Source organism: Onychomys torridus, chromosome 23, assembly GCF_903995425.1.
Source record: "Onychomys torridus chromosome 23, mOncTor1.1, whole genome shotgun sequence".
Lineage (NCBI taxonomy): Eukaryota > Metazoa > Chordata > Mammalia > Rodentia > Cricetidae > Onychomys > Onychomys torridus.
This window is the reverse complement of record NC_050465.1, coordinates 1,782,007-1,795,020: the sequence shown is the minus strand read 5'-3', so window position 1 is coordinate 1,795,020 and position 13,014 is coordinate 1,782,007. Positions and strand designations below refer to the sequence as shown.

The 13,014-nt window shown below is 47.1% G+C and overlaps 1 protein-coding gene across 4 annotated transcripts in view; it reads right to left on the bottom strand.

The window, feature by feature from the left end:
• Armc9 (armadillo repeat containing 9) overlaps positions 1-13,014 on the bottom strand; it is a 143,404-nt gene that overhangs the window by 113,113 nt on the left and 17,277 nt on the right. For all 4 annotated transcript variants that reach the window (XM_036173451.1, XM_036173452.1, XM_036173454.1 and 1 more), the window contains exons 6-8: positions 9,027-9,119; positions 7,319-7,343; positions 3,061-3,218 (exon numbers count right to left, since the gene is read on the bottom strand). In XM_036173451.1, coding sequence (XP_036029344.1) covers positions 3,061-3,218; positions 7,319-7,343; positions 9,027-9,119 — 276 coding nt within the window. The remainder of the gene's footprint in view (positions 1-3,060; positions 3,219-7,318; positions 7,344-9,026; positions 9,120-13,014) is intronic.

Genomic DNA, 13,014 nt, shown 5'->3' with positions numbered 1-13,014 from the left:
AACAGAAACTAGGGCAGAGGATAAAGCATCTCCAGCGTGGCTATTTCATCAGCTTACCTACAGGAAATGCTGAGAGGCAACGGGCCTTAAGGTCCTGTGGGCAGGTCGCATGCCTTTCACCTGATGGCCTCTCCTTCTTGCAGATCACCCCTGAGTACCTGCAGAGCGTCTGTGTCCGCCTCTTCAGCAACCAGATGCGGCAGAGCCTGGCACACAGTGTGGACTTCACAAGGCCTGGGACGGTGAGTGCCATGGGAGAAAAGGTGTCCTGGGTTTCCCCCCAGACTTAAAGCGGACTTACTAAAGAGAATGAAAGTCTGTGAGAAAATGACATTCAGGAGACTGAAGCAGTTGTCTTTGGTGGTCTAAGAACTCCAGACTGGGACAAAGATACCTCCCTGTGGCAGTTTGGATGTAATTGGCCCCCATAATCTCATAGGCAGTGGCACGATTAGGAGGTTAAGGCTTTGTTGGAGTTGGTGTGGCCTTGTTGGAGGAAGTGTGTCACTGTGGGGGAGGGCTTTGAGGTTTGCTATGCTTAGGATACCATCCAGTGTCTCAGTCGACTTCCTGTTGCCTGCAGGATGTAGGATTCTCAGCTACTTTTCCAGCACCATGTCTGCCTGCATGCTGCCATGTTCTCCACCATGATGATAATGGACTGAACCTCTGAAACTGTAAGCAAGCCACCCCAATTAAATGTTTTCTTTATAACATGGTCATGTTGCTGTGGTCTCTTCACATGGTGTCTCTTCACAGTAATAAAAACCCAAACTAAGACACTTACAAAAAGTAACATAAGGGGAATGGGTTTACTTTAGCACACTACTCCAGGGACAGCCTGTCACCGTGGGGAAGTCACTAATAGAAACTTGAAGCATCCAGTTACATCCAGTCAAGGGCAGAGAGAATGCATGATGCATGCTTACTACTTAGCTTGATTTCTCCATTCTTACGCAGTTCAGAATCCAGATCTAGGGAATAGTGCTGCCCACTGTGGGCTGGATCTTCCCAATCACAATAATCTTCCACAGACATGCCTATAGGCCAAGCTGATCCAGACAATTCCTCACTGAGGCTTTCTTCTTAGGTGGCTGTAGATTGTCAGGTGGACAATTAAAAGTAACCACCACAACCTCAGAGGTCTGGGGAAGAATTAACACACTGACCCAAGAGATAAAAGTAACTAACCACATAGGTAGGAGAGATGGCTCAGTGGTTAAAAGCATTGGCTACTGTTCCATAGGCCCCGGGTTCAATTCCAGCACTCACATGGCAGTTCACAACTGTCTGTTATCTAGTTCCAGGGATCCACACATCCTCACAAATATATGCACACACAAACATGCTAACATCTATGTCAAAAGGAGATGGAAGCACGGTGGGTCCCCTGCACTGTTTGAGTTGTCTGTCGTAAGCTCATCTTTCTAGATGAGCTACAGGGCTGCAGAGATGGCTTGTCAGTTAAGAGCATTTGCTGCTCTCTCCCAGGGATCTTAGTTCAGTACCCAGGATCCACATCAGGGAGCTCACAAGTGCCCGTAACTCTAGTTCCACAGGATCTGATGCCTCTCTTCCAGCCTCTTTGGGCACCAGGTACGCACATGGTGAATAAACACATGCAGGCAGAACACCCACACACAAACAATTGAAATCAAAACACAAAAGAACGCATCCTTCATGTGTATTTTATATGTTTTTGTCTACATGTAAGGGCACTGCATAGCTGCCTGGTCCCCAAGGAGACCAGAAGAGACCACCAGACCACTCCTGGAAGCCACTATGTGAGTTCAGGGGAAATGAGCCCTAGTCCAATGCAAGAACAAGTGTTCTTCCTCAGGGCTTCTCTGTATAACAGCCCTGGCTGTCCTGGAACTCACTCTGTAGACCAGACTGGCCTTGAACTCAGAGACCTGCCTGCCTCTGCTTCCTGAGTGCTGGGATTAAGGCGTGCGCCACCACTGCCTGGCATGTTTGTTTTTTGAGACAAGGTCTTTCTGCACAGCCCTGGCTATCCTAGAACTATGTATTCCAGGCTGGCCTCAAACACACAGAGATGCACCTGCCTTTACCTCCCAAGTGCTGGGATTAAAGGTGTGTGCTGTCATGCCTAGCACAGTGTTCTTAACTTAGCCATCTCCTCTCCCCATTTTGATACCTGAGGTCCCTTGGCATCTCTGCCTTGACATCTGCTCAAGTCTCAGCTTGCAAAGTCAGTAGCAGGAGCTATGGGCTCATCTTTGATCATCACGCCACACCAGGCATCACATCCTCCTGGCTGCTAGAGATACACCCAGAATGGGGACACTTAATTTTTAACAGGACAGAAGACAAAAGGGAGGCGTGGATGTTTCCTGTAGTCTTCTGTGTTATTGCCTTTCTATGTGTTTATTCATGGCTGACTACCGTCTGTCTCCTCCAAAAATGATGTTAGAGTCAAGCTTGGGTCCTTAACCTCTGAGCTATCTCTCCAGTCCCCTTTACCTTATCCTTAACACTAGCCATGCATGATAAGTTACCTGGTAACTACAACAACAAAATTATGTGGTACACAGAACCGAGGAGCAGTGCCCTGCCAGGGGACAGGAAAGTAATGGATCTTCCTATGCTGACTCAGTATCCAGATACTTCTCTGAACTCTATTCCTCTTAGTTTTGGGGTTTCTCCCTGCCTCCCTCCCTCCCTCCCTCCCTCCCTCCTTTCTTTCTTTCTTCTTTTCTGTTTAGACAGGGTCTTACTAGGTAGCCTTGGCTAACCTGGAACCTGTTATGTAGACCAAGATAGTCTCAAACTCACAGAGTTCTTTCTTCTTCTGCCTCCCAGGTGCTGGGATTAAGGTGTGCGCCACTACACTGGGGCCCATAATAACATTAAAAAAAAAAAGACAGAAGCGAGAGCAAGGAAGAACGTGTGTTCAGAACACAGGTAAAGCCTGCAAGTGTCGGCATAGCTGTGCACACTGGCTTTCTGAAATGCAGGGCGGGCTCCATCAGTCCCCACAGCAGTGCAGCCCAGGCCCCATGCACTTCCTCGGAAATACACAAAGGGGATGTTCCTTACCATCTTGCCACTGACTGTCGCCTCTAGAGAATCCACCAGCTCAGCTGTGACTCCGATGAGGTTGTGGTAGTCGGCCTGGATCTTATTGTACCGCTTGAGGTAGGTCATGGACCGGCGCTCGGCCTCCACCAGCTGCTGGTGGAGCTGCTGCAGCATTTCTAGGAAGACAGTCGACATTGAAGCCAAATACAAGGACAGTCATGGCAGCAAACCCAGAAACCAAGTAACTGTGCTCTTCTCTGAGGCTGCCACACCTTCTACCACGAAACTTCACAACACCACATAAATGGTGGCAGTATTAAAAAAGATTCCTGGCAGCAAATGCTGGCAAGGGTGTGGGGAAGAACCCTTATTCACTGTTGGTAGGAATGTGAACTTGGGCAGCAATTATGGAAAGCAGGATAGAGGTTCCCTGCAAAGTTCCATATGACCAAGCTATACCACTCCTGGGCACATATCCCAAGGACTCTGCTCCACAACAAAAATACCTACCTATCCGGTTTACTGCTACTGCATTGACAATAACAAAAAAATGGAACAAGCCTAGATGCCCAGTGTCACATGGGTAGCTAATGAAAGTGTCAGCCACATGCACAGTGGCAGCGACCAAACTGTGGGTTGAAGGTGCACTTGCAGGAGCAGCAAGGCCAGAGCCAAATGCTCGACCATGTTTAAGGATATCATCTGCTGCTGGGTATGACAGTGCATGAGCCTTTAATCCCAGCACTCGGGAAGCAGAGACAGGTAGATCTGAGTTCAAGGCCAGCCGTGTCTACAGAGCTAGTTCCAGGACAGCCAGGAACACACAGAGAAACCCTGCCTTCAAAAACAAAAAGCAAAAACAAACAAAACAAAAAACGAGCCAAGGTCTGGCCCTGACTCACTGAGGCCAGGCCAGCAGTGACAAAGCAGTTCAGAATTCCCTGCCTACCCTTGCAGTGGGCAGAGGAACCACAGATGCTGCGGTGCTCCCAGGATGTTCCTGGGCTGTGTGTCAGCTACGCAGCAGTCTACTAGTGACTGACATACATTCTAGGCTGGCCCTGTGAAGACACATCTCTATTCCTGCTCCTCCATGGAGGTTCAGCCAGACCTGCCCACTCTGAGCCTTGAGTGTGGGAGCACTTGGGAAGAACCAGTCACACATCTGGAACCACTGGGCTTGGGATATGCAAGGGAAACTGGCACTAAGATGCAGTGCTACTGACTACACCACACCTGGTGGGGTGTGTGTGTGTGTGAGTGTGTGCGCACGCATGCACGTGCACAGAGGGGTAGAATACTCTGGAGAAGAAAGCTAGAGGACTCCTCAAATGCTATTGCAGAGTTGGAGTTTACCAAGTTTAATGGGCGAGCCAGGTAGGGCTTCAATGCAAACACAAGCACAGACAATAAGACCATGCTGGGTGCTTCCAGAAGGAAAAGAGGATTCTTCTGGGGATTAGAGAAAAGGCTATCCTCTATACATCATGTCAGAGAGCCAGTCTGAAAGGTGGCTTACTTGGCAGAGACTTCAAGGCAGCAGGGCACTCAGGCTATGGCATGGGTGTTGCTATTTTTAACCAAATCCTCAATGAGAATCAAGAGCAAAAGGTCGGCCAGGAAAAGGAGCAGTGACATATGGCCAAGACTTATCTTAGCTGGTAAAGAAGTTCGCTCTAATAAAGACAAAATGTGTCTGGTGCTTTGTCTAAACTCAGGTTAAGTGAATCAAGCCCTCTGTACCGAGACAACAGGAAACAGGCCTGGAGGACTCTGCAGATATCCACGAGGCTATCACAGACTCAGAAACGCAGAAATATAAATTGGTTTCAAAGACTTTCCAGAAAAGAGCAATGGGAGGCCAGCCTGTGCTACGTTCAAGACTCTGTCAAAACCAAACCAAACCTGTGGATGCCTTATCCACTCAAGATGGCCTTGGGATTTCTGTAGTCAGCCAGCAGGGCATTCGGATGACTGAAACACAAGTTCTAAGGGGCAGGAATGCTTTATCCTGACAGCAGAAGCCGGTGCCATCCACAGGAAGCCTTCACAGGCAGAATGCAGGCATTACAGTCATTACAGCTTCAGTCAAGACTTCAAAGGCAAGCCCAGGGGGCTAAGCAGTGTGCTGGGGTTGGAGTCCCTGCAAGCAACTCCCAGTGAGGCGATACATTATAAAGCTCTATCAGTGACACTGAAGCCACAAGAGAAGGGTGCCAACAATGTGTAAGACCCACTCAGGAAAGCTGCAGGCAGGATGCATAGGCAGCTTGAGAGTGGCCATGTGGGCTGCCACCAGCAAAGCCACAGATGGAGGCAAGGCTGAGGAGTCCCTATCCCTCAAACTGCCCCGTTGCTGGACTCAGGAGCTGTAGGGTTTCATGTTCGCCCTGCTGCGCGTGGCTCTTGCTTCAGGTGTTTTGGTGCGTTTTATTTTCCTGTTTTCCTTTTGCGTTAGGAACCTGTATCCTGCCTGCATTCTGCTACTGTGTAAGTTTGTAACTTTTTTGTGTCTTCTACAGAGCTCAGAGCTGGGTTTGCCTTGAATCTTAGATGAATCTCTGGTATTGGGCTTCTGGGCAATGCTAGAACAAGTAAGCTTTTGGGGGCTCTCAGCGATGGAATGATGTTTTCACTGTGAGATGGTCACTAGCTTTTGGGGTACAATCCAACAGTCTGGATGAGGGTCTCCCGTACAGCCATGTGTTAGAGGCTTGGTCCCCAGGGTGGTACTACTGGGAGGGCACAGGGACCTCAGGAAGGACCCAACCTGGTTCATGATCTAAGTGGGGTGTTCTACCACATCACTTACTATTAACATCAGGTGCCCTCACCAGAGACCCAAAGCAACCAGGCTGTCTGATCTGGAACTGCAGCCCCCAGAACTGAGAACTAAATCAACACTTTTTATTTGTAAGTGAACTGCCTCCGATATTGATTTCACTGTGATCATGGGAAGATGGCTAACACATGAGGAAACCAAGGACAAAGCCAAACATTCAAAACCTTCTTGCCTTGTGCTACCAGACTCTCCATGTGTGTCACAGCTAAGTGATCACTCATTTGCCCTCCCTGGTAAGCTAAATTAAATAATTTACTAATACTTCCTTTCTTAAAAAAAAATATGCAGCCGGGCAGTAGTGGCGCATGCCTGTAATCCCAGCACTCGGGAGGCAGAGGCAGGTGGATCTCTATGAGTTTGAGGCCAGCCTGGTCTACAAAGTGAGTTCCAGGAAAGGCCCAAAGCTACACAGAGAAACCCTGTCTTGAAAAACCAAAAAAAAAAAAAAAAAGAAAGAAAAGAAAAAAAAATATATACTGGTGCTGGAGATCTGGCTCAGAAGTCAGGAACACTGGCTGCTCATCCAGAGGGCCTAGGTTTGATTCCCAGCAACCACAGTTTCTCACAACCATCTGTAACTCCCATTCCAGAGGATCTGGTGCCCTCTTCTGGCACCTGAGGGAAACAGGCACACATGTGGTACATAGACTTATATGGAGACAAAACACCTATATACATATAATAAAAATAATCTTTTTAAAAGGTTAACTCTCTTAAACAAAGCACAGAAAACCAGAGCAGGACGGACGCTCTCAAACCCTGTGACATTCTCTCCTTGGAAAGGGCAGCACTGCTGTCTTGTGGACCAAGTTTCCACGCAGGAGAACTCCATCTGTGGGGAGCTGAGGGCCCTGTCTTCCTGAGGACGTGGAGCTCATCACAAACGCTTCCCAACAACTGAAGACATTTCCAAAACAGAGTATCTAAGACAAGACCAAGGCGTAGCCTTGCAACTAAAGCCATTGAGGCCATATCAACCAGTTTTTCTCACCTTACTGAAAGATGAAATGTTCTGGTGAAAATTATTGCCCATGGAAAAAAATACCATTTCACGTAAACACTCAAGACTGGAAATACTTTTTTTTTTTTTAATAGAAATGCTGTCTGAAACTGGCTGCATCTGACCAGCTGGGGGTGAAAGCTGAGTTATTAAAATAATTCCCCTGTCCCAGGCTGGCTATGTGCTCCTCCTGAGCCAGCACAGGTCCTTCCCACCAGCCTGGGACTCCTGTCTCCCTTCCTCCACTCCTTACTTATCTAACATGCGGGACATGACGACACACTCGCCATGCTGAAACTCTGTAAATACTGAGACTTTGGGAGCCCTCGTTTGCCAGGTCCACACGTTTTCTCTGTCTCTGTTTCTTCTCACGGCTTAGAAGTTGAGCCGGCAAAGCTGTTGTTCTCATGAAAGCGGTAATCAAGATGATTTACCTTTGCTATTCTGTCCATTCTCCTTCTGGGACGAGAAAGCAGCTCAGGAAAACAGGGCCCTGGGACAGCTGGTGTTGTAGGGCCGATAAAGGAAGGGCCGGAGGCTGATGGAAGTTCCTGATCATGACAGTGGAGGCCAGAGCTCCAAAGGTTGCTGAAAACACCAGGCAACAGTTCCTCACGCTGCTTAGTCTCTGCCGCCCCTTCGCTCCATCAGTGACCTCCACGAGAAGCATGTGCTGCAGAATTCCCACAGCCTCCACACGGCCTGCTTACCCCTAACGAAGGCTTCTGCACTGCTGGCAAAGCCTTCCCAACATGCTTCTCTGAACCCACAACCCTAAGACTGTCATTGCAGCTCTAAAGCTTCAGCCCAAGGACACGGACTGGGAGGACAGTGGCTAAGGCTGCACCTGGAGCTGGGCTGCCTGGCTTCCAATCCTAGCTCCCATGTGTCTGTACAATGAGAGGCAAGCCGGTCACTATCTTAGGATTTCTTCCTTCTCTGCTAACAGCTCCATGCACACATGCTGTGTGGGGTCTATTCACAATGTCTATTTCAGTGACTTTCTGTACATCCAGAGCTGTACATCCAGGACTATAATCACCTCTATTCTTTTCCCTCTCCTTCCCTTTTCTTTCCTCCAGGGTAAGGGATCAAACCCAAGCCTTGTGCATAACCAGTCATATCCTCCAGCTTCATATGAGAAAACCTTGGATAGATGCTGTCCAATAAGAGAAGACACATGTTCTTGCAGACTAACAACCGTTGGGAAATAAATCAGTCTCCAACAGAAGGGGTGACAGAGTACTTCGCTATTCTTGGAACAGGCTCCATTTATATATAGCTGTGACACTGTCCCTTTGTACTCTCAAAAGTGTCCCCAGTGGAGTAAGATTGGGATAATGGTTGTACAATTGTGTCTGGTTTATGATGGGTAAACTATATAGTATATAACTATGCCACACGGTCCTTAAAAAGAAGTCTAGATTTGAATAACAAGTCCAAATGTCATGACCTGGAGGCCTCCAAAATGACTGAATGACCCTTTGGAAAGGAACAATTTTTCCAAGGAGATCTTTTTCAAGAGTATAGAGTTTTTTCTTTTTTCCCTAGCAAGACAGTTTCTAGGCTTAGGGCTGGAAAGATGGCTCAATGGTTAAGAACACTTGTTTCTCCTCCAGAGAGCCTGAGTTCAGTTCCCAGCACCCATGTCAGGTGACACACCCTCCTGAAACTCTAGCTCCCAGGTATCTGACAGTCTTCTAGCCTCTGCAGATACCTGTACTAACACACACACACACACACACACACACACACACACAATTAAAAAATATATATATTTCAAAAAATAAGTCTCTTGGGCTGGAAAGCTGGCTCAGAGGTTAAGAGCACTGTTTGTTCTTCCAAAGGTCCTGAGTTCAATTCCCAGCAACCATCTGTAATGAGATCTGGTGCCCTCTTCTGGCCTGCAGTGATATGTGCAGACAGAACACTGAATGTATAATAAATAAATATTTATAAAAAAAAAAAGTCTCAGGAATCCATGCAAGTGAGCCCTTTCCAGGTCACGGCAAAGCTCCAGAGATGCTCAATTCACCTGGAAAATATGGATGCAGCCCATCTTCAATGTCTTGCTGGTCTGTGGTACCCAAAGCCAGTGCTGTTGCTATAACCCCAGGGTTCCCACTCACTACAAAAGGATACATAGATGGTTACAAGTTTTGGCGTGTTACTGGCTTTAAAAATTAAAGCTAAAAACTTTTCCAGCTTCAACTTTAATTCTGGAGTCCAAGAATCCTAAAGAAAAAAAAAATAAAATAAAACATCAGCTCACTAAATAGCCATGGTACCAACTGCGGGTGTTGGGTTAAACAGCCCTGTCAGTTACAGAAACCAAATGTGAAGCATCCTGCCAGGGCTGGAGAGCATGGAGAACAGGTTTTCTGATGTGTGAATGATTCATTTATAAATAGTTCAAGGACCTACAGCAGGAGCAAATAATTTCCACATGATTGGAATATTTCATACAATTTAAACACAAACATGATAGTAACTTTATTAGACTCAGTATAGTCTAGGCATGTATGTCAAGTTAGATGTGACATAGACAATTATCTCTTAAGTTACTAGATAACTCCCAAAGAAAAGGAGTCACTTCTAGACCTCCCCTAGATAAGAAGGAAGAAGTGGTCCTGTCATACTATCTCATGTCATGGTGAGTCCTGCAACACAATTGTAGTTTAATATGCCCTCGAAGATAAATTACTGCCGGTGGTGGTGGTGGTGGCGGCAGTGGTGGTGGCGCATGCCTGTAATCCCAGCACTTGGGAGGAAGAGGCAGGGGGATCTCTGTGAGTTCAAGGCCAGCCTGCTCTACAGCCGGGGCTACACAGAGAGGAACCCTGTCTCAAAATCACTCCCACCCTCCCAAAAGAAGGGGGAAAATGATAGAAATTGTGAAAGAAAAAGTCTGACAATAAATAATTACCATCTCACTTTATGTGTGTTGAGGGTTTTGCTATGCTACACAGGCTGGCCTTGAACTTCTGACTCTCCTGAGTGCTGGGTAAATAAATAAGCAGGCACCATCATGTCTGGCTTGAAAGGGACACACAGCCAAGTAACAAACTTCCTTGGGATAATTTTCATATAAAAATATCTCCCACTTAAACCAAAAATTCCACAAAAAAGCAGCTTTCCACCCAAATCTGTATCCACTCCCTTCTCAGATCCTTTCCCCATTTTCCTCTCTCCAGGTCTGCACCCCTCTTCCTCCACACTTCCCACACCCTTGCCATCCAGCTACTCCTTACACCATCGGGGTTAGACACAATACTGACCGACAAGAAGAGAAAAAAATCCCTTATTTTCAAAATCTCTGATGCTGCAAGATTTCAAAAATTGTAATGTACGAGATCATGGGTTGTACTGTTTGCTAAAACTCACGTTGAAATCCTTGTCCCTGGTACCTTGGGCCATGAGGCTGTTGGGCGTGGGGCCATGGCAGACATGAGATGCATGCATATTCAACAGTGTGGACCTTAAGTCAATGTCATATGCCTGAATGAAAAGGGAACTTACAACAGACACAGAGGGAAGATGTCCAGAGGGTGTGTGTACGCAAGCTAAGGACCATCTGGGTCCATCAGAAGCTGGAGGAAAAGAAAGGCTGCTCCTCTCTAGAGCTTAAAGCAAGGAGCACAGCAACCCAGATGTGGCCTCAGGCATCTGGATCCCCAGAGCCCCTGTTGGTCCGGCTTTGCCCTCAGGAAGCAGCAGTGCTTCAGCTTGGGGCTCTGTCCATCCACCACCTGAGGAGTCTCAAGAAAGGTGCTGAAGTGGACAGCGTGAATCAAGACATTTTATTTTAGTTATTATTGTTTGTGTGCAACATATGTGAGCACGGGGACACGCATGCCACAGTGTATGAACTAAGGTCAGAGGACAACTTTTTGTTTTTGAGACAGGGTTTCTCTGTGTACAGTCCTGGTTGTCCTAGAACTCTTTGTAGCCCAGGCTGGCCTCGAACTCACAGAGATTGGCCTGGCTCTGCTCCCGAGTGCTGGGATTTAAGGGGTGCGCCACCGCCGCCGGGCCAGAGGACAACATTAGGTGCCAGTCCTCTCCTTCCACTTGCTGGACAGAATCTTTCCTGCAGTTCTTGCAGCTCTGTGTACTCCAGGCTCACTGATCTGAGAGCCTCTGAGCAGTTCGGTCTCCACTCCGTTCTCACTATAGGAATGCTGACATCATATGGCAGCAACCACATCTAGTTGTTTTTGTGAGTCCCTGGGATCAAAACCAGGTTGTCACACTTGTGCAACAAGTACTTTTACCTGCAGCGACATCTCACCAGCCCAATCAAAACATTAAATTTTTATTAGAGTTATCCATTTTATTGTATGTGTGAGTGTTTTGCCTGCATGTATGTATGTGCACCATGTGCTTGTCTTATGCCTGTATCAGAAGATGGTATCACATACCCTGGAACTGGAGCTATGGATGGTTGTAAACCACCATGTGGGTGCTGGGAATCAAACCCAAAGGTCTTCTGCAAAACCAATAAAATGTTGGTAACTTCTGAGGCATTTCTCTAGCTCCCCCCAAAAGATATTTAAAAACAATCAAAACAGGGGCTGAGAATGTGTTTTAGGTGGCAGAGTACTTGTCTAGCATGCTAAAACATTAAATTTGATTCTTAATACTGCATAAAACTGGCATGGTAGTACATGCCTGGAATCCCAGCCCTGAGAAGGTAGAAGCAGGAAGATCAGAAGTTTAAGGTCATCTCAGTTACAAGCTGAGTTTAAAGCCAGCCTGGGCTACATGAGACCCTGTCTCAAAAAACCAAAAAAAAAAAAAAAAAAGTATTTGGGACCCATGGACCCCCCCCAAGTCAAGTTGTTCCGGTTTTGTTTACTATTTTATATAACCAACAAACAGGTCTTTTCCACTCAATTACTTCTCTGACAATGTTCTTGCAACCACCATGGATAGGCTGGAATACAAACTCTCCAGCATGAATCTCTTATACCTTCCTTTCCTTGTAATGTTTCTAGCTTTGAAAAGAAGACTTCCCGAGTCTGAGGTGTACTTGACCCCACTCTCCCAAAAAGAGGTGCGAAGAGCCTGGAGAAGCTGGGCCAGCTCCGTGCAGACCACAGGTCTTAGAGGGCACTCATGACTGTTTGACTGCCTTTCCAGAGCTGAACACTCTGGCCCTTCAGAACCTCCAGGGAGCCCTGAGAACACGGCAGGACTACTAAGGATGTGGGGCCTGGGCCCGGGGCTCAACTCCATGCCTCTCCACCCCCGCCTCCTGCACCCTCTCCCTTGAAAAGCCTGCAAACTTAGATTCCTCCCCAGCCCTAGTGACTGAACCTAGGGTACTCTACATGCCAAGCAAGGGCTCCACCCTGAGTTACACCCTTCCCTTCCTTCCCTTCTTTTATTTTTGATCTTGAGATAATAAGATCTCATTAAATTGCCCAGGCTAGCCTGAAACTTCTTGCTTCAGTCTTCCTAGTAGCTGGGATTACAGGTCTGTACCACCAGGCTAGACCCTTCCATCTCTAAATCTTTACTAAGCTTAAGCCAGTCCTTGGCATGAGCAATCACCTAGGAATTGTCCCTGAAATAACCACAGGTGTTGTAAGTGTTTCCCCAAGTGGGTGTTTACTGGCAGAATGTGCAGAAGATACTATACAGAAACTGACTAGTGGTCTAGTGATGCACACTTCAAAAAATTTTGTATTATTTATTTATGTGAATGTATGTGTGCCTGTGTGTGTGCCCAAGGAGGTGAGTGATAGTGATATGTTAGCTCTCTAAAGCTGGAGTTCCGGGCAGTTGTGAGTTGTCTGATATGGGTGCTGAGACTTGAACCCAGGTCCTCTGCAAGAACAATATGTGCTCTTAACCACTGAGCCATTTCTCCAGCCCATGATGTACACTTTTAATCATAGTACTAGGAAGACAGAGCTCTCTTTGAGTTCAAGGCCAGTCTATTCTACAGAATGAGTGTCAAGCCAGCCAAGACAACATGACATAGTAAGAGTCTGTCTCAGAAAAAAAAGGCCTGGTGCCTTTAATCCTGGGACTCAGGAGGCAGAGGCAGGAAGATCTCTGTGAGTTTGAGGATGGCCTAGTCTACAAGTTCCAGGGAAACCAGGGTTACATAGAGAGACCCTGT